Source organism: Tenebrio molitor, chromosome 6, assembly GCF_963966145.1.
Source record: "Tenebrio molitor chromosome 6, icTenMoli1.1, whole genome shotgun sequence".
NCBI classification, from domain to species: domain Eukaryota; kingdom Metazoa; phylum Arthropoda; class Insecta; order Coleoptera; family Tenebrionidae; genus Tenebrio; species Tenebrio molitor.
The window spans coordinates 19,556,237-19,583,238 of NC_091051.1; the positions used below are offsets into that span (position 1 = coordinate 19,556,237).

At 34.5% G+C, this 27,002-nt stretch overlaps 2 protein-coding genes across 4 annotated transcripts in view; both read right to left on the bottom strand.

Moving 5' to 3' along the window:
• LOC138133771 (uncharacterized) overlaps positions 1–9,884 on the bottom strand; it is a 285,987-nt gene extending 276,103 nt beyond the window's left edge. For all 3 annotated transcript variants that reach the window (XM_069051731.1, XM_069051730.1, XM_069051727.1), the window contains exon 1: positions 9,577–9,884. The gene's annotated coding sequence lies outside the window, so the exon portion shown is untranslated. The remainder of the gene's footprint in view (positions 1–9,576) is intronic.
• Positions 9,885–11,410: 1,526 nt separating this feature from the next.
• Positions 11,411–12,475, bottom strand: Sec22 (vesicle-trafficking protein SEC22). Its single transcript, XM_069051470.1, has 4 exons — positions 12,275–12,475; positions 12,111–12,220; positions 11,745–12,052; positions 11,411–11,696 (listed from the first exon to the last, which is right to left on the bottom strand). Exons 1-4 carry the CDS (start codon positions 12,347–12,349, stop codon positions 11,548–11,550), a joined length of 642 nt encoding a protein of 213 aa, XP_068907571.1. The 5' UTR covers positions 12,350–12,475; the 3' UTR covers positions 11,411–11,547.
• Positions 12,476–27,002: the final 14,527 nt, after the last annotated feature.

Here is a 27,002-nt window from a genome sequence, read left to right on the forward strand (position 1 = left end):
ATCGTGGGTTACTATCCAATTTTAAAACGCGACAATTTACATGGTGAACCACTGGAAAGGAAACGCTGTGCAGGTGTAGGTACAGTTTTGGCATTTCAAAGTTTCGTTTCATGGGTACCATCATATGCATTGAGATGAACAACTTTAATAAAATCCCAGACACTGTGCTTGAAAATGCCCTAATTGGAACATCAGATCTCTTTAATCGGAACATAATTGAACATGTTTGTTTCAGCAAAAGATGTCCTTAGATATTTGCTTCGAGAATTGGAATCGTTTGTTACTCTATTTTTTGTGAACAACATTGCAAAGAACGAACAAAAACAGAAATATTTTTTTGTTTATACATTTTAGGTTAGCTGTCAACATGCTCTAATTACTGAATTATAACTATCAATCTACACTTTAAAAAAGCACAACAATTGACGGTTTCCAACGCCTTCCCTGCCCAGGATTTCATTTGAACACTCGATATAATAGATTGTTCGGAACGAATTAGATTTAACAAAAAAATTGTCGGTTAGGAGAGTCGGTTGGATTCAACGGATTGTTTCTAAGTTTAAACATTCGATTGTTCTTGGATTAGTAATTTTGGCCGTTGGAGCTATAATGAATGTGGTGTTTGAATAAAATGGGGATGTATGAATATAAAAGTAAGAGAGTTACAGTAAGTTGAGGAGAGAAAGTGTGAATCAAAGACTGAGTAGACTTAAGAATTAGAGTTAAGAGTAATTCGAGTGTATGGAAATAATAAATCATCGTTCATAATAAAGTTAGTGTTTTAATTCAGTGTTCGAAATTGATTAAACATCCTGACAAGAGCAATGAAGAAAATATTACTACAGTTTAATCAAAAGTGGAAATTCAAAGGAAAATTATTGTAACAATTTCAGAAGTGGGATGGAGGGAAGAAAATTATTGTAACACAACGGTCAACGGCATTCGACCGGCGCGATTTTTCTCGATGTGGCCAAAGCCTTTGACACAGTCTGGTACGGCGGGCTTGTTTACAAGCTCCACGTTGCCGGCGTGCCACTGGCGATGGTCAAATTGATTAACTCATTCCTTGAAAATCGAAACTTTCACGCGAAAATCGGAAATGTTTTCTCTAGAGTGCTAGAGCACTGGAATTCATTAACTTTACATTTTCAAGCCACAGTGTCGGAAAATAATTTGCCATCTGCCAAGGCAATATTAAATGCGCTAAACAATCCTGTTTACAAACTATATTGGCAATTTCTTAAATTTAACTTAGAGCGTATAACTCAGCTATAGTCTATTTCTAAAATATATGCAGTTGTATCAGTTTATAACACAAACTACGTGTATGCAGCTATCTCCTTTCAACACATGTCAAACAAGTTCATTGGCTCTGCTACGTGCGTTATTAAGATGGTCGCTCTATGTATCTCACTTCCAACCGTACGATTTGAGTAACATAGAACTATCGACGTGCGTCTGACTCAACGCGGCGTAAGAAATTCGAAATAAATGCACAACACTGTGCATGCGCATCATCCATAATAGGAGAGTCGAATGATATTTTGATTATTAAAAGCGATTATTTCGATTTATTCGATTATCAAAATATATCGATTATGGCCAACACATAGAAAATACTATAATTTCTTGACAATGGCGGTAACATAAACAACTCATTATGTCTTGCTATCAAATGTCAAATACGGACGAACGGCATGTCGACTTCTTGATTCAAACGTGACGTCACTGCATATATTTCTGAAATGAACTATAAATCTGGAATTTCAGTCTGAGCAGTCAAAAATGCCAGTTTATTTAGACAAGATTACTACCCTGTATAAAAGTATTTAAAAATGTTTTGTTAAGCAAAATATTTTAGACTCCTCAGATAAATTACATGATATAAATGTTCAGAATCCAAGCAACTTTAGAAGTATGGATCAAATTTATTAGTTGACGCTTTTTTAAAAAACCCTGACAATATTTCTAAAATTTCCACCTCAGATTTACACACATTTAAAATGAAATGTTTGGAGTTCTATGTTGAGATAACACTCCAAATAAAAAAAAATTGATTTTGAGGATAAATTTTTAAAATTTGCTTCCCTTTTCAGACCAATGACAGCTACAAGTGTAGTGAATTTTAACAATATCAGAGTTTACAAATCTATTTCCTGTGCTACAACATTTAAATACAGATAAAGTCAATAAAAAATGGCAATTACTCTCAGAAGTTGACGAATTAAAATCTTGTAATGATTCATCATTTTGGGAGAAATTACCCAGAATGAAAAATTATCGAGGAGAACCAATGTTTTTAAATTTGTTTGAAGTGGTCAAGTGCATATTGATATTACCACATAGTTCTGCTTCCGCTGAACGTACGTTTTCTAAATTATTTATAATTAAAACGGACAAAAGAAATAGGTTAAAAATTGAAACAATTTCTAATATTTTAAGCATTAAAGAATACATATCATTCAACTCCAAGGGCCATAAATTTGGTAATATGTGTTAATATCTTTGTGTAATAATGGAGACAAAAAGAAAAAGACTGATTTATTAAAGAATTAAAGACTATCAACAGTCCACCTTTAAAGTATTATATTTACGTTAGAATAAATTTTTCTTTGTATGTTTTTTTGTTATATTAACATTATAAGATGTTCTTTGTTTTATTGGAATAAAAATGTTTAATTTTTTTACATTTTTCTTTCAAATTTCCCGCGTCAGTACAATTAGACCCAGTTTAGTACAATTTTAGGCTGTAATCTAGTACAAATTTTCAACACCTGGCGGGAACACTGGTCACTTCTACTTGAGCAGCTAAACGTTCAAGACGCCTTGTAGTTGTCACAAATTCGTAATAAATCTATTTTTGTTAAGTTTAAATCATCAATATTTATCAATATTTTTGTGGTGGTATCACGAATGGTCATTCGCTTTATGAACACCATGAGTGCGTAGCACGAATGGTGTTCAAAGCGTAATGACCATGAGTGATACCATCGGAAAAATATCCTAGTATCTTTGACTACGAGTTGTATTCAACAGACTATTCAATTCACCTGTTATTTTTCAAATATTAACCAATAAAATAGCAGATATTTTCTTTCGTAGCCTAGCAACAGAAAATTCCAGCGAATATTCCACTAGTGAAAATATAACTGACTATTCCACTAGTGGTCGAGGTGAATATTTTAAACAAACCTTGATTATTATTTTTATTCAAGGAAATTATTACTTTCTTACGAAGTTAGCTTTGAAAATTTTTATTTTAAAAATTGATTTGGTTCATTGAATAGTCTGTTGAATACAACTCGTAGTCAAAGATAGTAGAATATTTTTCCGATGGTAACACTCATGGTCATTACGCTTTTGAACACCATGAGTGCGTAGCACTCATGGTGTTCATAAAGCGAATGACCATTCGTAATACCACCACAAAAATATTCGACAATCTTTGACTACTCGTGGTATTATAACTGATAATTCTACTGATGTGTTACAATTCCCGTGTTATTGTGTATGTTTTTTGCAGATGGCTTCGTGTAGTCACTATTTATCCGAAATAGAGCTAGAGGAGATCGTTAGGGCGTATGAAGTGAAAGAATCGGATAATGAGGACACTGATATAGAGGCAGATGCAAATTAATCAGATGGTAACGAGTTAGAGGATGAAATATATAGTTGAAGATTAGGCTAGCGCTGAATCAGAAGAATCGGATGATGAAGGCAATTTATAACACCAATCGTAACGTGACGGTCGACAATTGGCTCACTTTTATTATTCTAGCTTTTGAACTGCTAAATAATGGTCTTACATTAATAGGAACATTACGCAAAAATAAACCAGAAACACCTCCAGAATTTTTGACCAAGAAGAAGAACAATTTCCCATCAACATTCTTAGCTTTTGATGCTACCAAAACCATTTTCTCACTCTCCTAAAAAAACAAGATTGTTTTATTTCTGTCAACAATGCATGCAATTCACTTTATAACGCTACAAAGGGAGGCGTAGATACATTTGAGCAGTTGTGCCATTCAAACTGTGTTACGAGAAAATCTAGAAGAAGGCCGCTTAGAATAGTTTATGGAATGTTAGATGCTGCAGTGATAAATACCTATGTTATCTATAGAGTCAACAATTATGGTAATTCTAAATCCAGAAGAATGTTTTTAAAAGATCTTAGGAGTAAAACTTGCCGAGGAACAACTCAGAAAGCGACTTGAAGTGACAAATCTTCCTTATAATTTGAGGGCGTCAATTATGGAAATTTTGGGTTTTGAACAAGAAACAACTGCACCTCGACCTTCTGTTGAACATTCAAGCAAACGCTGTGCCATTTGCCCCAGGGTCCGTGATAGAATAGGCCGTCACCAATGCATCAAATGCCGAAGATAAATTTGTGCAGAGCACAGTTTAAGTATTTGTCAGTACTGTATAGAAAGTATTTCACGAGTGATAATGAGCACGACCGAAGTCAAAATGCAACCCACAATACATTTTCGAAAAAAGTTCGATATTTTAATTTCAGTAACCAACTTTTTTTAGAAATGTAGTGTGGGTTGCATTTTTAATTTCGTCGAGCTCATTATCACTCATGAAATACCCTGTATTTTTTTTTTCTTTAGTTATGTTTACCTACCTACTGTTAAGTCAGAATGTTATTCAATTTGTATTTTTTTATTTAAAAAATAAAGTTATTTTTGCTTATTATATGTATTTCCAAAAAGGGTCCTCTATGACTCGTGTTGTAGTGCTTGTCACAAAAATTGTAGATATATTGTCAGAGGGTTAAAATAATGCCGAGGAGATGTGTTATGCACCAAGAATTAGCTGGTTTTTTTTTTGCAGGTTTATATTCTTAAAATTGTCGATTTCTCTTACTCATACAAAAAGTCCCGGTCTAAACGTTAGAATAATATTAAGAATATAATAAGCATTAGCAATCAAAATTACAAAAATTAAATTGGATTGTTAAATAATTTCGTTTTTGCAGGACGCAAATCATTTATGAAAAAATGGTATCAATCATCGAGAAAAGTTCTTAGTGATTCACCAGTCACATATACCAAATGTTCAACTAGAAGTCGTAATTTCGGAGGTGGCAGTAAAAAAACATGACGGCCCCGGTGTCGCTTGGATTCGCGAAGAACAGGCTTCATCATAGTTTGATTTTATTATACGATTCAATGGGTTATATTTATACCGGGTGTATTATGAAAAACCTTTGGTGCTATAACTTCCTTATTTTTTATCCGATTTTAACAAATGATACGTCAAAAAAAAATCGTTTTAGAAACACTATAGCCCGACATGCTATGATTTTTTTTAACATTGTATTTTTTGACAGACCGCAGCTAACTTTGTTTTTTTAAGTTGCACTGTATATTTTTTTATCTTTATTCTGATAGATGTATATTTTTTTATCTTAATTCTGATAGATGTTTATCTTCTGAATACACAAACATTAAAATAAAAAATAAAAAAATTGTTTTAATAAAAAAAATTGAATTTCCAAAAATCAAGTAACCATAACTTTACTATAGCAAATGTTTGAAATTACCTCCATTCTCTCTAAGGCACATTCAACACCTTCTACTGACGCCCATTGCGGCGTTTAATAAAAATTCTGGTGGTATTTGTTCACATACTGCTACGATTCTTTTTATTAAATCATCTCTGTTATTGGCCGGAGTCAAATAGACATTGTCTTGAATGTCCATAGCTGTCTTAGTCACTTTGCAAAATTAGAATGCACTTTTATTACTATTTAATGAGACTGGTTGATTTAAAAAATTCATTTTTAATTTCTTCTTTTTGTTTCTATGCATGAGCATGGTTGTTTACATTTTCATATTTAAAATAAAAATCTCTATAAAACTGAGCAAAAAAAGTTAACAGTAGTGCCATTTGAAAAAAAAAAGTTGACTACCATTTGTCAAAAACAGAACTCAAGAACAAATATTGGATCAATTCAAATTGTAGCCCATTTAAAACGATTTTGTTTGACATATCATTTATTTAAATCGGATAAAAAATAAGGAAGTTATAGCACCAAAGGTTTTTCATAATACACCCGGTATATTTACATATTTCTTTAAGAAAACCACACAAAATTGCGAGTTGAATTGGCAACAATGGGTCGTATGCATAAACCATTAGCAAATGCTTTTACTTGTATTAGTGAGAGATAGAAATACATGGACTCTATTAGATAGAAAAAGACAAACATATAGTATAAGCAAATGCTTATTCTTATGCATACTGCCCAATGAATCTTGTTAATCAGGGATAAAGGCTAGTTTGAAATTGTCTACGTTATGCAGAAAACTCCTAAACAGAACACATATTTGATCGGATGTTTTTTTTTATTTCACCTGAAAATTGGCATTGAAGAGTCGATTGTGAACGCACCGTTCGTCAGTCTACACAGTATTTAAAAACACCACGGCCTCCTAGATTCATAAGAGACTCGTCTCTTATAAATCTAGGAGGCCGTGAAAAACACAAACAACGTAAAATAAAAAGTGAGGTTAGTTTTAAACAGCGGATACATGATCTGCAAACCGTGGTGCGTTCACAATCCACTCTTCCAACGCCTACTTTTGAGGTAAAATTTAAAAAACACGATATTACCGATGTCGCAAAATTAACACTTTGAAGTGATGCGTCACGTGTCCTTATAATTGTAATTTTTTTCTTATTCAAACCAAATACATTAGTCTGAAAACGCTGATACACATTTAGTACGGTGCGCAAAGCGATGGGTAGTCGTAGAGATAGCGACATAATACCTATTCATTTTGATTGTGACCACAACGAAAAACATAGTAGGCGCTGTTTAGCTGTGTGCTGCATACGTTTTACACTAAATATTTGTGTGGTGTGAACATGATGTGAAAATGTCAGAATTGTCAAAACTTGACCATGGCAGTAAAGCAATGATTTTAATGTATTTATCAATATTAATAACGGAAATCAATATTTGAAGTAGGAGATACTAAAAACGTCTGTCTGATTCTGTGATACTGATCACGTCTGTTGAAAAGTGGGGTTATATCCAGGTACAGATTATTTAACGTAAAAACTTCGAAATCACCTCATGCAATTCTCGATATTAATGAAGAACGAATGAAATGGTCATTTGGCAGTAAGACAAACGCGAAAAATACCTGGGGATTACTAAAGGTACCTAATCAGAACTTTCAATTAGCATTGATTAATACAAATATTTTCAGATAAAAACTAATCAGACAGAAAGTTCAAAAAAATGATTTACAGGGGATGAAAAGGCAGAAGGTATCAAACTACAACACTTACTGGCCAAAATGTACAACAAAAAAGCACAAATAGAGTTAACTTTATTGGTGATGTTCGTCTTTGTGAGTTGTTTTCCCGTTGGCTTCAATAAATGTCTCGAAACAAGTCAATATTAACCGTTTGGTCCTAACTTTGAGAAAACGACGTGGCATTTTTTTTTTGAATTCTAAAATTTTGTACCAAAACTCAATTTTATAGATATGCGCACAGTGTACGTCGAAAAACTTTTGCGCAAGTCGTTCTCCGTTCTGTCTTCTGTGAGCGTGACGTTTCTGTCAAAATGGCGCCTCCGAGAGTTGCCAACTGCGACTGGATTTAGTGTTATCTACAATTCCCTATCAATAACCTAGCAACTGAAAACTTACTAGGGAGTGGTCACAATCAAAATGAATAGATTATAAACTACAAGATTTCCCAATAATTTTAACACACAAATTGCCGATGTCGCGAGATGAAAACGCTTTGAAATATTACGTACCGTGATCTTATAATTGAGAATTTTCGCTTATTCAAGACAAATACATAAGTCTGGCAACGCTACACATTTAGCACGGTGCGCAATGCGATGCGCAGTCTACGTAAACTATAGGCTTTGCCATTTCTATTGAAACACCACCTGTTGATTGTCAGTTTGGCAACGCTGCAAATATGTTTAGTAATTTTTTGACTATTATTGCCAGTCTTGATTTTTGTTGAATGTCATGTCATATTTGACTCAACGCGTCTTTCGTTCAATTATAAACCAATAATTATCAAGAATTTATTGTTTTTTCGCGAAAATAGAGCAAAATAGAAAAAACGAGTCCTTATGGGTGCTGACATGAAGAGAGCTCTTATTAAATTATATGATAAACTGCATTTAAGTCACCAAATGTGGTCAGTCAGAAAAATTTGTGTTGAAATTTCATAAATCTTTTCTGTAAGTTAAAAAAGGCGTCTTTCTATCATTCTAAAAAGCGTGAGCGTCTTCGGCTTAGAACGTATTTACATTTGCTAACATTTAGCTATAACATCAAAATTAAATCCCGCACTTTTTTTCACACGCCACTTGGCACATGCGCCTTAAGGGGACATCTTAAATTATTGTTCTAAAATCTAAATTTTAACTTTGATATTCATCTCTTCAGCTAAACTTTCAGCGAGTGCAGTTTTATTTGTTATTATTATAACTCATTTAACTTTAACAGCAGAAAAGTGAGGTTACGTGTAAGTTTCGTTCATCCTCTGTGGTTTCACCATAAGAAAAATTCAATAAAAAAAAGCATTTCAGCAAGTGTAGTTTATTAAAATACTTAATACATATAAGTACATTGAAATAAACCAAAATAATTATTTTTTTACTTAAACTTTTCCCCAATTCATTCAATTATGAGTTTTGAGTTCCTCAAAGTCCTGATTTTTTTTAATCCTTACAATCTTACCCCACATTGCCCACATACCCCCATAATACCAAATTCTTTTTCCAGATATCTGATATTACTGTCTACAGAATTATCCAATCACACCTGAGAGGCAAAATCCTTCAAGATTCCAAAACTGGCGCCAATCCTTTGATTTTGTAATTTCCTTGTTCATTGATTAAAATTCTTTGAGTTTCCCTTGGGTTTTACCTTCCAGCAGGAACACTAACAACGACAGATAACCACGCTAAAAACCCACTCACTCACATTTGTGGTGGTAGGATTCGCAGGCGTAAAATTTTTAGATTTCTATTAACATTTATATTAAATTATATTAAGAATGCACGATGCGTCGACGAGATAAATATGTAATTGTTAAATGTGTAGTTAGATCATTGATTTATCAATTTAAAATATTTATTTTGACAGCGATTTGCTTTGACGTTTTAGGAACTAGAAAATGTCAAAATTTCAAATTTCTCACTAAAAGCCGTTTTACAACCAACCGAACCTGTTACACATTGCTAAATTTTAGGAAAAATCCAACAGGTGGTGTTTCAATAGAAATGGCAGAGCCTATAGAAGATTACCCCAAAATATACAGGGTGATTTACGAGGAATAATGAGCCCGATGGAATAGAAAATGCAACCCGCAATTCATCAGGAGAAAAACCCGGACATTTACTGCTTCGATGTCCGGCTTTTTGTTCCAATGTATTGTGGGTTGCATTTTCTATTCCGCCGGGCTCATTATTCCTCGTAAATCACCCTGTATTATTTGTTTTAAGTTTCATGCATCCTTGTAATATTAGACAAATGATTTGAGAATCTTGCAAAAGTTTAAATAATAAATAGAATTACTTACCAAGTGTTGTCATCGCCCCCCAAATGCGTTGGAAAGTCACTCAACACTAACAATTCGTTGAAAGGAACACGAGAACCGAAAGAAACTAGGTACACGAAAAGACACATACACGGATTGTCATTAAAAACTTGCATCTTCTTCAGCTGATAGTTCAAACTAATCACTTGAAAACGGAATTTGTCTTGAATCACTCGAATACAAAACGTGCTTAACTGCTTACCGGTACGACCGACAACGGCTGCAATTTAATGGCCGGACGCGGGATTGGCGGGAAGTGTGTATTTTCTTGGAAGTGGGAGAAACAAGTTCGCAAGTCGACGAAATGCATTGGACAAAACGTAGACAAAACATTTGCCCATGCGCAATGCTATGTATGTATAACTACAGTATGGTGATGAAAGGAACAAAATCTACCTATAATATTACCTACCTATTATATTTGTTTTCAAGCAAACGCTCGGACTGGTCAATTTTATTTTTTAATTAGCCGCCTTGTGACCTACAAATTTTACTAATGACGACATGTATTTTTACACAATGACGTCATCATTAGTTTTTTTCAATGACAACCTCAATTTTTTTTGTTATTTTTTATGGATGATCCAACTACTAAAATGATGGTGTAAAAAATTGGTACCTTACATAACGGTTTTTGGTAATTGTTTACTTTACCCACTTGTGGAATTTTCGCGTTTTTTCTAGCTAGACAGCCTCAGGGCTTTCTCCTACATCGTTTCCCACCACTCAAACCTTGTACAAATGAATTTTCCTTGTCCTTTAGTTATACTAGACATTAATGCGACCTTGAAACACAACAAGAGAGAAAAACAAGGGCATTTACACAAGGTTTGAGCGGTGGGAAACGATATAGGAGGACGCCCTAAGGGTGTCTGGGTAGAAAAAACGCGAAAATTCCACAAGTAGACAATTACCATTTCTTGAGTAAATGATAAATTTTAATTCAAAAATTTAATTTAATTTTTAATGTAAAAATTTTAATTATCCCAAAGTCACTACATTGCGTAAGCGGGTTTATTTTGGTATCACAAATTAATGCGGGAAAAAATTTTGTACTGAAATCGGCAACAGACTTCTATTTACCAAAACAATAAAGGTTTCATTTTTCTCATGGTTCGTAAAAATTCTAATTTCTAGCGGTCATTTGTGGCCCTGAAGTTGAAAAGGGATGATCAGGCGACCAAAACGAAGGTAGAAATACTTACGTGGTCGATGCCAAGGATGGAAAGTGTCTTTGGTAATCGCCGGTGGTACCTACTCGTAACACGATCATTTGTTAGATCGTTCACCAGTTGAGGAAATTTAAAATCATTTTATCCCATTTGTTTGTTTTATTTTTCAATCAGTTAACAATTGATTTAACGGCATGGGAAACAGCATTGTGATACTAATATTGTTTCTTAGAAAATTATCATTTAAATCATTTATTTTCTTATCTTCCTAATAGAAAAAAGAAAAATAAATGAAATGACAAAAGAAAAACAAATTAAAAATTACAAGTTTAAATCTCGGTGACAACAAAAAAAAAAACATGCTCAAAATATAATCATAAAAAGTATATTTTAATAACACAATATCAGTTATAAAGTTGATACTACTGTACAACTGATTAAAAAATAATTACTACCTTGTTATTTATACCAAAATTAAATTCACTAAAATGTTTATAAAGGAAAAAAAGGTTTCCAATAAATTGTGGTGAACTTAGTGGCATAATTCTATTCATATTAATTATGCATGAACTAGAAAAAGAAATGAATCCAAAAATATTCAGTTTGGCAACATCACACTATCATCCACATAAGAAGAAAGTATGTAAAAATAAAACCATGCTTTTTATTAAATTAAATACAATATCTAGACCAGAAATATATTAGATTCCCAGTAGGAAAGAATTAACATTATCACATAGTAGTGATTGCAAAATACACTTGTTCGGTCTCTCCCCATTATCTACAGAACCCAGAAGTATAAAAAGAAAACTAGAACGACAATACATCCTGCTGCTGCTTTAACATACATTGACTTTGTATTCAGGTAACTTGCATCCTTCTTATATTTTTGGGTCAACATTGAGAGATTTTGCGTCTTGGTGTCGAGCTCTGCAAATTCACCATCAATACAATCAATAAAATTGTAAAAAAACATACCTGAAAGCACTGTGCCTCTTTGCAAAACATCATCAATATTTTGAACCATAATCCGTTGAACATCTTGCAATTGATTATTTATGGTGTTTAAATTACGTCGCGACCTTGAATCAGTAAACACTTTTTTCGCTTTCTGAATATATGTGTCAAATTCGATGAATGTGTACGGTCTAGTGACTGTGTTCACTCTTTTACCATGTTGCGAATGGAATTCTTGTGCTATATCTTCCAAATACGAATAAGCCAATCTTTTGGAGTAATTTTTTTCACATAACACTAAATAACAAACTTCGTATTCAATTAAATAACTGCAAAGTTACATACTCATGATGAAACACTATGTAAAAATGAGAACTGAACACTTACTGGAACAAATACGGTCCAGTTTCAATTGTACATCTCGGTGGAGACTGTGGACCCAATTTACGAAACAACATTTTCGCTTGATTTTGGTAGTCTAAAATGCTACGACCGGACTGCAAATTGAGTGGATTAATAAAGATTTAACGCTTAGGTGTGTTATTGACTACCTGTTCATCTTCTTGCATTGTTGCAGCTAACGGAAGTCCGTCAGCCACACGGGCTATCATTGTCATTAAAACCATCGCGAATAATTAAATAACAAACTTTTAACAAAACTGATTTCGTTCACCGTATTGAATTTCCGAACTAATTTAGGTTAGTTGGTTATTTACACGTCATGTTACACACGTCAAGTGACATGACAGTACAGAATCCTAACTTATCGACTCGGGCTCTCTAAAACACGAATCATCAGTTCTCAGTTACAGAATTTTCGAAATCTGATTCAAAATGATGAGTGTTATGCGGACAAAATGGATAATTTGTTTTTTTTAAATACTGAAGAAAAATTTTACGTTGTAGTATTAAATACACAGATGTTATAAAAATATATTGTAAGAATAGACTAATTCAAATTATATAGATCACGACCTGCTGTATTATAACCGGCCTGTTCAAAAGTGTAATTTGAGTGATCCCCGCAGAGCGCTAGTGTACGGGCGCTTTTTGGGGATATTATTCATCTTAAGTTTTTGTCACCGAGAGTTTTTCTCGTTCAAATGCATGGTTCAAATGACATTCGAATTTAAAATCAAAAACACAAAAATGCAATTGTATTCAGTATTGTTTTAGAAAGAAAATATCAACTTACTGTGCTCAATCTAAAATCATGTCTAAACCTATTTTTCCGCATTTTTATTCTTCAGAAGCGCCCGTACTGTAGCGCCCTCATCGGCGAAAATTGGCTCTTTCTCGGAAACATTTTCGCAATGCTTTTTTAATGAAATGAACAGGCCGGTTATTATTTATACAGCAGGTCGTGATATAGATATTTATTAAAACATTTTTAAATAGGACATAATGCGCACTGAGAAAAACTGTCGATATCAAGGAGGTTAAAATAAGAGGAGAGAAGGCCAGTTTGAAAAAGTGATGCTACCCGCCAAATCCTGGAGAGCCATAAAAGGTTGCTAAATAAGGGTGGTTGATGGGGATGTTACCAGTGGCGTATCGTCCACTGTAACATAAAGTACGGTGGCCGGCAAAAAAAGTTAGCCATCATGTCAGTGTCATTGAAGCATTAATTACACATTTGGATTTTGCCGTAGAGGGACCCTATACTTGGGCCAACCAACAGATATAGTAATAAAAAAAAGGGGATGTGGCCTAGTTGCGTAGAACGATATACGCCGAAGCCTGTTTCACAATGAAGCAGGTTTTTTGCCATTTGTCATTCAAATAGAGAAACAAAAGTCTTGAAAAAAAACTATTTTGTAATACAAATCGAAAAACGCCGAGGAAAACAAACAAACATAAACACATGGTCAAACTCCCGATGCGAGGTTAAAACGAATGAGATGCCGGATGCCGTCAAGTGATTTTTGTGGATGTACATCAGGCTCTCGAAAATTTGCGCACGTTTTGAATAAGCCAATTAGAAGCTGCTATTTAAAATACGCGGGCACTAGGGGGCGGTTTTATTACTATATCTGTTGGTTGGCCCAAGTATAGTGCACTGTTCGTGCCTTTAAACGCTGCAGTTTTTACACATTCTTTCATCACCGCACAATGGGCTGAAACGCCGAAAAGCTGGCCATAATACGAAGAAATTTATTAATTTCTGTGAAAACGTGTATACGGTTTTTCAGCTCGCTGATTAAGAATCCAAAATCTCATTTTGAAAAAACAAAATGGCGGCTACAAAACGTCCAAAGTATGTGCCAAAAACCTTCAATATTAATTTAAATCTATATACAGGGTGACTGACGAAAAACCTATGATGCTGTATCTTGCTTATTTTTTATCCGATTTGAATAAATGACACCTCAAATGAAATAATTTTGAAAACACTTTAATACCAACTTAATAAAAAAAATTCTTGCATCCAGTTTTTGACAGATGAACATCAACTTCCTTTTTTCAAACAGCACTGTACATTTTTTTCTATTCAGTATTATAGAGATTTGTCTTCTGAATATAAAAATGCAAAGAACTATACCCATTCATTAAACAAAAGTCGAGAAATTAAAGAGTAAATGTACAAAATTTAAAAATCAAATGACCAAAATAAACAAGACAAGAGAGAAGTTTGTTCTAAATGCTCGAAATGATTAAGTAAGCTCTGAATATTCATTTGTCAAAACAGTTTGATAATAATAATAATAATAATGTTGGTGTGGAAGAAAATTTCCAAAGACAATTTAGTGTTAACGTGTGGTGTGGCATTTTTGGAGATAGAATGGACTATCCCATTTTTATTGGTAGCAGTTTCGATCAAACAAAATATGATATTACTTATTATCAAACGAAATAAGCAACTTTCGGGATGAAATACCATTAGCAGTGTAGAGTCGTGTTTCATCAGGACGGCGCCATACCCCGTAATGCACGCATGAATTTTGTATTTTTAAATCATTTAAATCATTTTGGTGAACGATCAATGGGTGCTCATGGAGCTATTCGGTGGCCCGCTACATCCCCAGATTTGAATCCATTGGATTTCTTTATCTTCATTCGAAACTTTCAAGACAATGTTTATTTGACCCCAGCAGGTACCCAAAAAGAGTTAAGAAAATGGATAGTGCCAGTATGTCAGGAAAAACCCCGAAATTTTTAACTGAATGCAAAGGTGGGTATTTCAAGAAGGTATCGACAGTGTCTGCAACAGCATTGAGGAAATTTTGAGCAACCAGAATATATTTTCTATTGTTTACAAATTTGATTACTTGATATTTGATTTTAAATTTTTTCGAATTAAAATACATTTTTTGTTTTTTCTTTTAATGCACAAATATTCAGAAGAAAATTCTTTATATAAACGAATAAAAAAATATATAGAGTGTAATTTGAAAAAAAATAGTTGGCTATCGTCTGTCAAAAAATAGATGTCGAAAAAAATATCGAATAGGATAATAATGAAGTCCTTTTCGAACTATTTTATTTGATGTGTCATTTATTCAAATCGGATGAAGAATAAGTAAGGTACAGCGTCAAAGGTTTTTCGTCAGTCACCCTGTATACCGGGTGTATTATGAAAAACCTTTGGTGCTATCACTTCCTTATTTTTTATCCGATTTTAATAAATGATATGTCAAACAAAATCGTATGCAAATCTACAGTTTTACTCCGATCTTGATGAAATTTTGTACACTTGATCTTCAAAACAAGAAGAAAATTACTGTATACTTTAATTTTACAAAAACCAACCCCTACTACCATTTTCAACCCTGTTAAGAAAAAAAGACAGTTTTTTCGAGTTGGAAATACCCTCACCTTCGCCGCTTCACCCCTATTTCATTCTCTGAGTATATCGTCACCTTCGCCTCTTGACACCCACAAAAAGCAACCCCTATTATAATTTTTAAGCCTGTTAAGCACAAAAACAGTTTTTTCGAGTTGGAAATTGCGTTTGCATGATATGTTCAGGTGTCATAGTTACATTTGGTTGTTTATAAAAGTAGCAATTTCGCAAAATGTGTTTGAATGATTGTGTTTTACCGGAAGATGTCTTAAATGAAGCAGAACAAGCTTCAAATAGCTTAATACCGGAAAAATCAAAAGGCAGGTATCTGAAATCAAACGAGACAATCAAACAATAGGAAGATCTAAATAAGGTTACAACTGAAAATAAAAGTGTTATGTTGGCGTATTTTCATGAATTGGTAAGTGATCATAGTGTTAATTTCTTATCGTATTGATCTTTTTGTTTATACCGGGTGATTCAGATTGGTATTCGCGCCCCTATATCTTTTTTATTTTAAGAAAAAAGTATAGCAACAAAATATTTGTAAATGGCTTATGAAACTACAATAGATGACGTTGTCAAATCTTCTCTACGATGACATATGTCAAAGTTAACACAGTCAACTTTTTTTTTAAATAGTACACTATACATTTCTTAGCCAATTCTTGTAAAGCTTTTTTTTCTACATTTGAATGTGTAAAAAAAGTTGACACTTACATCAGAAAAAAATCGAGAAAAAAAATAAAATATGATTTCATTTATTAGAAAGCGTTATTTTCTAAAAAGAGCTAGTAAGCCAAACATTTGTAAATTCGCATTATGTTGGTTCCCTGCATGTAACTATTTACAAGACAACCACGTTGCCAAAAAATAAAATGATTTGACCTTGTTTGTTTTCAAGCCTCGGGTGCGCCTCGGCCAGAAAACTCGACTCGGACGAAATACCAAATACATACTGTGCTAAATTCGCGTTGTGTTGGTTCGCTGCATCTCACTATTTTAAGAATTACATAGCCAAAAAATAAAATTATTTGACAGTGAAATACCCGATCCATCCTGAAATTACTTTATTCGAATATTAGAATTTACACTTATTCGAATTTTACATAGTCACCTATTCAAATATTCGAATAATTCGAATACGATTCCCAAGACTCATCATGTCATTCATGCACTATCAAAATTCAACTACATATTTTCATCGTGTATGCATTCAAAGCGGTATAGTCAGGAAAAAGTTAGGTTTCGAAGCCAGATGTTATACAGGGTGTCCCCAAAAAAGAAGACGAGTCCATAACTCCGTTATTTATCGGAAGATTTTAATTATCTGTACACCAAATTAAATGGTTATTAATAGGCTACAAAATGGCCTAATAAATTCAAGTATAGCCCCATGGACTTCAAAGGTAAACTGGCAAAATATTTTTTTTCAAATGGGATTACATATTTTTTTTAGTAATTCTGATAGAGATTTTTATTCTGAAAACAACAATGTATCACAAATATACACTTAAATACCAAAAATTCACACAAAAAAAATTAAAAAACGCTACTATCGTCTATGTTCTATGTTTTGCGCTAAACATTGGCGGCATATCTGCGCAATCCCACATGTTATTATTTGTCATTTGTTTTTCCAGCTACCTTAATTTGGTTATTACATTGTAACGCAATGCATTTTGATAGCTTTTCGCTTGGTGCTCGTCATTTGTTTCAAAAGTTAGTGTTATTTTTTTTATGTGAAGTTATACTTGTGATACATTGTTTTCAGAATTAAAATCTCTATCAGAATTACTAAAAAAAAGTATGTAATCCCATTTGAAAAAAAATGTTTTGACAGTTTAGTCTTGATGCCCTTGGAGCTATACGTGAATTAATTAAGCCGTTTGTAGCCTACTAACAACCATTTAATTTGGTGTATAGATAATTAAAATCCTCCGATAAATAAAGGAGCTATGGACTCGTCTTTTTTTTTGGGGACACCTGTATCATAGTTATTTATTTAAATTTAGGTTATAACATAGCTATTTATTTAAATGTAGGTACTTTAATAATTGACGCTATTAATGTCAAAATTCAATTGTCTCCATGGCTAACTAGCTCTTTTTAGAAAATAACACTTTCGAATAAATTAAATCATATTTTATTTTTTTGCTCGATTTTTTCCTATCGCAAGTGTCAACTTTTTTTACACATTCAAATGTAGAAAAAAAAAGCTTTACAAGAATAGACTAAGAAATGTATAATGTACTATTTAAAGAAAAAGTTGACTGTCTTAACTTTCACATATGTCATCGTAGAGAAGCAATCGCGCCACCTCTACCAATCCATCTATTTGGATAAGTCTCGTCACACCAATCCCGTACTATCCTACCAAAATGTGGAGGGGCACAATCCATTTGTAGCCACATTTGCCTCAAAATTGCAAAGGGCAAATCTTCAAGCAAAACTTGAAAGTCATTTTGTAAAAATTGTAGAAAATTTTCTGCATTCACTCTGGCAGGTAGCGTAAAAGGTCCTACGAGGTTATTATCAATGACCCCAGCCCACAAATTAATTCCGAAGCGGTGCTGATGTGCACGAGGATGCACAGCGAAAGGATTTTCAGTCGCCCAGATATGATTATTATGTTGATTAAAAATGCCGTCTTGCGAAAAATATGATTCATCTGTCCATAAAATGTTTTGAATAAACCTAGGATCGATTCTGTGACGTCCAAGTAGCCATTCACAAAATTCTACTCTGAGGGGATAATCACTTGGACGAAGAGCTTGTACTTTAACATAGTGATAAGGATGATAATGTTCGTCAGCCAGGATACCTTGTACCGTGCGATAGTCTACGTGAAACTCTCGCGCCAATCCTCGTATACTTCGTCCTGGCGCATTTTCAATTGCTTCCAAAATAGCTTCCTCCAAAGCTGGTGTTCGAACTTCACGAGGCCTTCCACGATTTACATAAAGAGGCATTATTTGGCCGTTTTCTCTTAATCGCTGCATCAATCTTCTTATTACCTTAGCATCAGGATGACGTCGTTGAGGGTACAGTCTTGCATAGTCTCTTGCTGCTTCAGATGCGTTATCATTTGATGCACCCAAGCAGAGTAACATGTCTACATATTCGTTAAAATTGTATGCCATTTTTTCAGACTTGTTGGAAAATTGACAGGTTAAATTTGACAAAACCATTAATATTAAAAATTGAATTATTGTTGCTATCGTTTTCAAAAATTACATGTTTCTGTATCTTAGGAGCTTTGCAATGTTGTAACATTGACGAATTTTCTTTGGACCCAAGAAATGGTACTCTAACATCTTTAATGACGTTGGTTCCGATAGACTTTTTGCATTTTTTACTTAAGAACATTATCAGCTCGACCAAAATCTAGACTTCAACAATAAAATTATTAGTAAACGGTTAATCATATAGATTTCTATTGTCTAAAAAGGAAATCTTATATCTTGGCGAAGAGTGGACAAATTTAATTTTGGATTTCGAATTCGTGTTTAGTTAAAAATACTTTATAACGTGCAGGTTAGCACGGGCACTTTTTTTTCATCACCCTGTATATGGTTTGCTGTACTTTTTTCTTAAAATAAAAAAGATATAGGGGCGCGAATACCAATCTGAATCACCCAGTATATCGCCAGAAATTTTTCCTTGCAGTCGGGCTAGCGCCCTCGTGTAATTTTCTTGCTACAAACACTCATGTGTCAGGACTGCTCGAAAAAATTTCCGGCAATATATCTGTCCCTTGGTATGTTATACATATACAGGGTGCGTCTGCTTAAACTTTATATTTGAATATCTTCGTTATTTTAAATTGCTGCTTAATGATATTTAGTCTTAATAAAGGCTGCATTGCCCTCTTTACATAGGCACTACAAAAATTAACACGGATCTTGACAGAAGAAGAATATTCAAGAAAAAAATGAATGAAAAAAAAATATTTTCAGCATTTTCTAACATTATAATTTTTAACATGCACATCAAAGGTTTCTGTGTAGATTTTCTGCCCAATAATCATCCTAGTGCTTATTATTGACCAATAAATTAATGTTAAATAAAGACAATTTCCAGACATCATTCACCAGTGTGTATTTACGTAAAAAAGTACTTCACGGCCTACTGATTTACAAAAAAAAAGAATAATTAATTTATTATTTGACAACGTCAAAGTACAAAAGTTCGTAAAATCTTTGAAATAATCTTTTATACAAGATGTTGTTCTCACAGCAAGAGAAAATTAATATTATTTTTACGTATGGAGAGTGTCACCGGTGCTATCGAGCCACAGCAGGAATTCTTCAGGCCTGTCAAGAAAATGATAAATTTTCCGAAATGAATATCAGACGAATTGTAAAGCTGTTTGAAGATACTGGCAGTGTTAAAGAATTGCCACGAGTAAGGTATGCACTCCCCAAAAATATTAACTTTCAAAATGCCGTTGTTGATGAGGTAACTGAAAATCCACATACAAGCACAAGAGCAGTAGCGGCTACACTGAATGTCTCACAAAGCACGATTATTAGAACTTTAAAGGCTTTGAAATTTCATCCATAGAAAATGATCCTGCAACAAGAACTTCATGGCGAAGATTTCCAAAAGCGAACTGAATTTTGCAATTTTATTCAAAGACAGAATTCTCGTATTTTATTCAGTGATGAAGCTACGTTCAGGAGTGACTCCATAGTGAATAGGCTGTAACGAAGTTACTTAGGAAACGCTCCCGGTGGCGGAAAAATTCCGTTCTTTCTCCGAGCCGGGCCAGAAAATTAGCGCGGAGCCGGCTACCTCAACCGTGTCCACCGAATCCGCCCCGGAACCCGTGTTTCTTCCGGCCGACAATACCCGGACTCCGCGCTGAACAGAGCTCCCCCACCGCCACAGCCCTAGTGAGCGAACCAGGTCATCCCGCTCATCCCTTGTCTCCGGCCCGTTCGCTCCCCCAATCCCCCCCGGATCCCGTCACACCCCCGCAGCCCCGTCATACCCCGACCGGTTCTCTCGCTACGCCGTCAAGAGGAAGCACGCCGCCAAGAGGAAGTTCCAGGGCCGACCGACGTAAGTACGAACACCCCCTTATCTTCCTTGCCGCCGAGGACATCCCCCAGGTCACGGGCACCATCCCCGGAGGATCTCGCCTTCACCAAGTGGTCCCCCTTGTACATAGTGTAAATAAAGGTTTTGCGACGACTGTTTGTTTGTTTCCCCCCTTACCCCGCGCCCTGACAGCTGACCCCTGGACGCCGTCACTCCGCAGAGCTACCCCGGCCGTGTGGCGTCCCACCACAGCCGAAAAAAGGGACTGGCGCTCGAGGCATACCGCGACCGACCGGCGTCAAATCGCATCCCGTGACGTCACCACCGGAAGTGATCGTCACAAGGCATAACATGCATTATTGGAGCATTGACAACCCCCATTGGGTTCGTCATGTAGATCATCAAGTTCGATGGTCTATCAACGTTTGGGGTGGAATTATAGGGGAGCATGTATTAGGTCCTCACTTTTTTGAAGGTCATCTGAACGGCCAAATGTACTTGGAGTTTTTAAGAAATGAATGTACAGATTTAATCGACCAACTCCCTTTAAATGTCGTAAGAAATATGATATTTCAGCATGACGGCGCACCTGCACATTTTCACAATCAAGTGGTAAACTTTTTAAACCAGGAATTTCCGGAAAATTGGATAGGTCGAGGAAGAGGCCATTTGATCCAGTGGCCACCTCGTTCGCCTGATTTGACACCTCTGGACTTTTTTTTATGGGGTTATGTTAAGGAGATAGTATTCCAAGAAATACCCACAACAAGAGAAGATATGATGGAACGAATACAACAAGCATTCGCCGCAATCCGAAGAGAGACACTAAGAAATGTGCGGAGGAGGTTTTATTCCAGAATTGAAAGGTGTGTGGAAGTTAATGGTCGAAATTTTGAACATCTTATTTAATTAGTTACAATTATTTTGAGTACATTTTTTAAATTTTCTTTGTGTTACATTGTTGAATTTGTTATTTAGTACTTAAATTATTTATTCACCTTCACCCCCTCTTCAAGCTTGACGTACCCACTTCCATAATAGGCACTTTTATAAATAAAAACAAAAAAATAAGGAGGGTACTGGGTACCCCATGATTCATTGTTTAAAAAATAAAATTAATAACATTTGAATTCGTTTTATTGAAAACTTACTTTATAAAGACTGATCCCTTGGATGCAGATGTACCTACCTACACCGGATACATACCTATTCCTTGAATTTTTATTGTATTTTACCCAACAGTTCAGTAATAAAAGAATCTTAAATAAGATAACAATGCCCCGTCAAATTGACGTATCTAAACTATTTGCTGAAAAATGAGTCAGCTGTGAAACAAATTCGTAACAACTTTTTACGTATAAACTCTGTTTTGAACACAGCTGGAAAATTAGTTTTTTTGAAGTGAAACTTTTTATGGGAGGGTCTTGAAATTCTGATCGGCAACCTTTTTGTGTGACGAAAAGTGGTGGGGGTAAACACTGTCTCGCACAACGGTTGCGCCAATATTTCCATCTCACTTAATAGTGGAGTAAAATCACATATCTAGCTCGCTTATTTCTGAGGGTAGGTGATTCCAAGGTATAACCATTGTTATAACTAAATGAGACCTATACTATCTTGTAGAGGACATTTTGGGGCATAAGGAATGGCCATCTACAACTTTTTTTAATAGGACGGAACTTTGAAAACGGCCTTTATACGTAGTTGAGGTGTAGTCCGAAAAACTACGTTTCTCGTAACATTTAACGTTGTGTTAATTCAACCCTTGAAGCTATAATTATGATTTTCTGTATATTTGTAGTAAAAAGTACAGCGCTTCCAATAGTGAATCGTAAATTTCGCAAATATCGATAGTTTTGAAAAAAATAATTAATAAATTTAGATTAATCAAAAATGCGCATCGTAAACTTCACTCTGCTGGGACCTATGTGAAATGTTGAAAATTTCGATACACATGCAGCGAGTCAAATGTAACTAAGATATTGTAAAAGTTTTTAAAAAAAGAATTAAGTCAGTAGCCCGTATACTTTTTGAGAAAATAATTTTTGAAGTGAAACTTTTTATGGGGGGGGGTTTGAAATTCTGATCGGCAACCTTTTTGTGTGACGAAAAGTGGTGGGGGTAAACACTGTCTCGCACAACGGTTGCGCCAATATTTCCATCTCACTTAATTTGGAGTCTAATTAATTATGTAAATTATAATAATCTGTTTAAGACGATACAAACATCCCTTAAAATTGTGTATACATACTTCTGTCTTTGTCACACTCACGGCATTTGTCGATAATGTCCTCTCTTTTAATTAAAAATGAACAATGAGGTACGCAAATTTTTTACTGCGGTTATTTTTCAAATAACTCTGTATCTTTGCAGGTTTCGTTAACTTTTGTTAAGCATATGTCAAGAGGTCATTGAAAAATATAATATTGCTAAATATTGTTTAACTTAATTTATAATTAAAAAAGATATTCGGATATAAAGTTTTAGTAGTATGAAAACGTCTTCAATGTTTTTTTTGCTATCACATTTTCTTGTAAAATCTTCGCGGAATCTTTTAATATTCTTATTTCACAACTCTTGAGCTTCTTCGGACATTTGTCCAGTAGGATGTATCAAGGATTGTACAATTTGATGACAAATCAAAAATTTCCTTCTTTAACAAAAAAATTACTCCCCTGTTATTTGGATCTGTAAAAGTGCTTCAATTTACGCGCATCTCACAAAAAGTATCACAAAAAGCAAAGATTCAGAAAGATGCAGCCAGTTCTTTGTAAATAGTTAAAGAAACGTTCAATAAGCAATTTGAAATGGATTTGCTGGCCACTGGCAACCAATGACGTAATTTATTGCTTTTTTAATAACTAATTTCCATAACGAAACCAACAAAATTTCTAGCGACTTTATTGTTAATTTGCTAATTGACATCATTATAAAATGAAAAACGAATTATACATTTTAATTTTGCTTACTTCCAAGAGAAGAATCCATTTTAAAACAATTACAAAAACTTTATTGGAACACATTTTACACGCGTTTCCGTATCTGCTATTTTTCTCGGGGCTACAATACAGGGTACCAATAAAAGGTTGTCTGGTTCAGACTGCTATGAAAACTTGTCAAATTTTGAATGTGCCGCTTTATATGTAAAACAAATTCGGCAAATTCTGAACGTCAAATTTTCAGGTTAGGTTGTTGACTAAATCCACCCTCAAAAATTTTGTTTAGCTCTAAAATCGGACGTATTTACAATTTGAATCGAAAAATACAGATTTTTTGTGTTTATTAACTGTGATAAAACGAATATAAGGAACGAAAACTGGATTGAAAAGCTAGAATAAAACGCCGTTAATGTCAGAAGTGACCGTAATAATAAATTAAAATTGGGCATCTGTTTCAAAAATGTGACACAATAATATTTTTTCCAAAACTGGCTTGACCCAACAATCATTTATAGATACCCTGGAGTAACAGTAGTTCATTCAAGATTCGTACAAGCATTCTAATCCAATCAACGCTCGGTGAGACCCTATTTTTTGCAAGGTGATCTACTTTTTTATTTATTCCTATGCCTAAATCTACTTTAGATAAATTAAGTTCCATTATTAATAATTGTCTTTCGACCAAATCAATATCATCCTTTGAGAATCATTTGCTTTTTTCGTATAGAGCTTTCAATTTAGCAGAGAAATCTGATAAGTCGTTGAATAAGCATATAAAAGAAAATCTTTCTTATTTTGAAGTACCTCAAATACGAACTGGTTCTAAGAAACGTACAAATTTATCATTAGCTAAGAAAGTAGAAGCAAAAATAGCCGATTTTGATATCAGAGGAGCTGTTAAATTATTGTCCTCGGATGACTCATTAGCTTCATTCAACGAAAATGTTGCTGAAGAACTTAAAAAAAAACATCCTTCACCATCTCGCGAACTTTTTTTCCCAGACCCTTCCAAAACTGGAGATATTAGTTTAATAGTCAATGAGCAAAACGTTCGAGAAGCTATAAATTCATTTCCTGCCGGTTCTTCACCAGGTTTACATGGCATGAGACCACAATACTTGAAAGATATCATATCTTTGTCAGCGGGTGAAGCAGGTCAGAAGGCACTAAGAGCGTTAACCAAACTGTGCAATTTTTTATTATCTGGGCAACTTCCTTCAGAAATCTGCCATTTATTGTATGGTGCGTCTTTATGTGCCCTTAACAAGAAAGATGGAGGACTTAGACCGATCGCTATCGGAAACTGTTTGCGAAGATTGACCTCAAAGCTAGCCTGTTTTCAAAGTCGAAATATTGTAAATTCGTATTTATCTCCTCACCAACTTGGAGTTGCAACTAAACTAGGATGCGAAGCAGCAATTCATACCACACGAACCTTTGTTAATAACGATCAAAACCGTGGCAAAGTTCTTCTTAAATTAGATTTCAAAAATGCCTTTAACTCAGTCGAACGGGATTGTATTCTGAAAGAAGTGCAATGTCATACCCCACTTCTGTACCCTTATCTTTATCAATGCTATAGAAATCCTTCAACTTTATTTTTCGGTAATCATTTAATTTCTTCTTCTGTTGGAGCCCAGCAAGGAGATCCCTGCGGTCCCATGATTTTTTGTTTTTCCATTCAACCAATTATTTTATCTTTGGATTCTCAACTGAATATATGGTATTTAGATGATGGAACCTTAGCTGATTACCCAGAAGTAGTTTTATCCGACTTTAAGAAAGTTATAAATTATCTCAGGAAATTGGCCTTGAATTAAACTTTAACAAATGCGAGATCTTTTGCTGTTCTGGAGATACAGATTTAAAGGTCATAAAGGAATTTCAAAATTTAGCACCAGGCATTAAAATATGTGACCGAGAAAGTTTATCTCTTTTAGGCTCTCCAATCTTTGACCAAGGTTTCAAAAACACCGTCGAAAAAACTATAATTACAGTTGAAAATCTTTTAAACAAAGCTGAACTCCTTAACAGACACGTGGCTTATACTTTAATCAAAAACTGTCTTTTCATACCAAAATTTAATTTTTTATTAAGAACAACTCCATTTTGGAAATTTTCTAATTATGTTAATTCAATTGATTCTTCTTTAAAGTCTTGTTTAGAGTACCGATTAGATTTGGTGGTCTGGGAATTCGTCGCATTTCCGATATTTGCTTTCCTGCTTTCCTATCTTCTATTAATGGGGTTAAAAATCTTGTTTCTTTATTACTAAATTCAAAGGATAATGAGCTTAATATTCACCATTATGATGAAGCTTTAGCAATCTGGGGTGTAGAAAATGAGAACGAAATACCAACAATCCCACAATTTCAGAAGAATTGGGATAATATTAATATCAAAGGAATAATTGCCAATGACTTAATCTTTAATTCACCTAGAGACTTGGCTCGTTTTAAGGCTTTGCAATGCAGAGAATCAGGATCTTGGTTGCATGCAATACCTTCTCCTAATATTGGTACTCTTTTAGATAACACTTCCTTCCAAGTTTGTATTGGTTTAAGATTGGGTTGTGATCTTTGTACACCTCATATTTGCAAATGCAATGCGAAAGTTGACGAAATTGGCACCCACAGTCTAAGTTGTTTCAAAAGCAGTGGTAGATTTTCAAGACACACTGAAATTAATTCCATTATCAACCGGTCTTTAACTTCTATTCATGTGAATTCAACTTTAGAACCAAACGGACTGTCTCGGGATGACGGAAAACGCCCAGATGGGATGACTTTAGTACCGTGGATTAAAGATCAACCTTTGGTTTGGGACGTTACTGTTGTAGATACACTTGCAGACAGTTACGTATTGAAATCATCTGAAGTCTCAGGTTTTGCCGCTGAAATGGCTTGTAAACGCAAACATAGCAAATATAGTTCAATCATTTCGTCAAACTACGTGTTTAAAGGTTTAGCATTTGAAACCTTCGCCCTTTGCCCTTGGTGCAAAGAAGCCATCGATTTCATTAATGTCATCGGAAACCGACTTATCGCGGAATCAGGCGATTCAAAATCAAAGAAATTCCTTTTCAAGAGGATTTCCCTTGCCATTCAACGTGGAAACGCTGCAAGCATTCGGGGCACTTTTCCAGATTCCGCAATATTATCGGAAATTTTTGTTTTATAAAACAAAAATGTTATGTAATTATGTTATTAATATGAGCTCTTTTCTTTCTTTAGATTCTTTTGCAGTTTTTGTATCTATTAAAAACTGGTCTCTTAACACAAATAGGTATTGTTACGATTTAAATCGCCGCGCGATTGTAAATCTTCGCGATTTTTCTAGAATGTTCTAGAATCCATCGCGACGGAAACGTACTCGGACTTCCGCCGAAAAATCTGCGCACAGAGGGGGTGGAAGCTATAAATCGGAGGAACCAGAGACAGAACGGGGATTTTTCACGACCTTTTGCCGGGGAGTGTTGTCAGTGCCTGGGGAGAGTCAAGGGGACAGTGA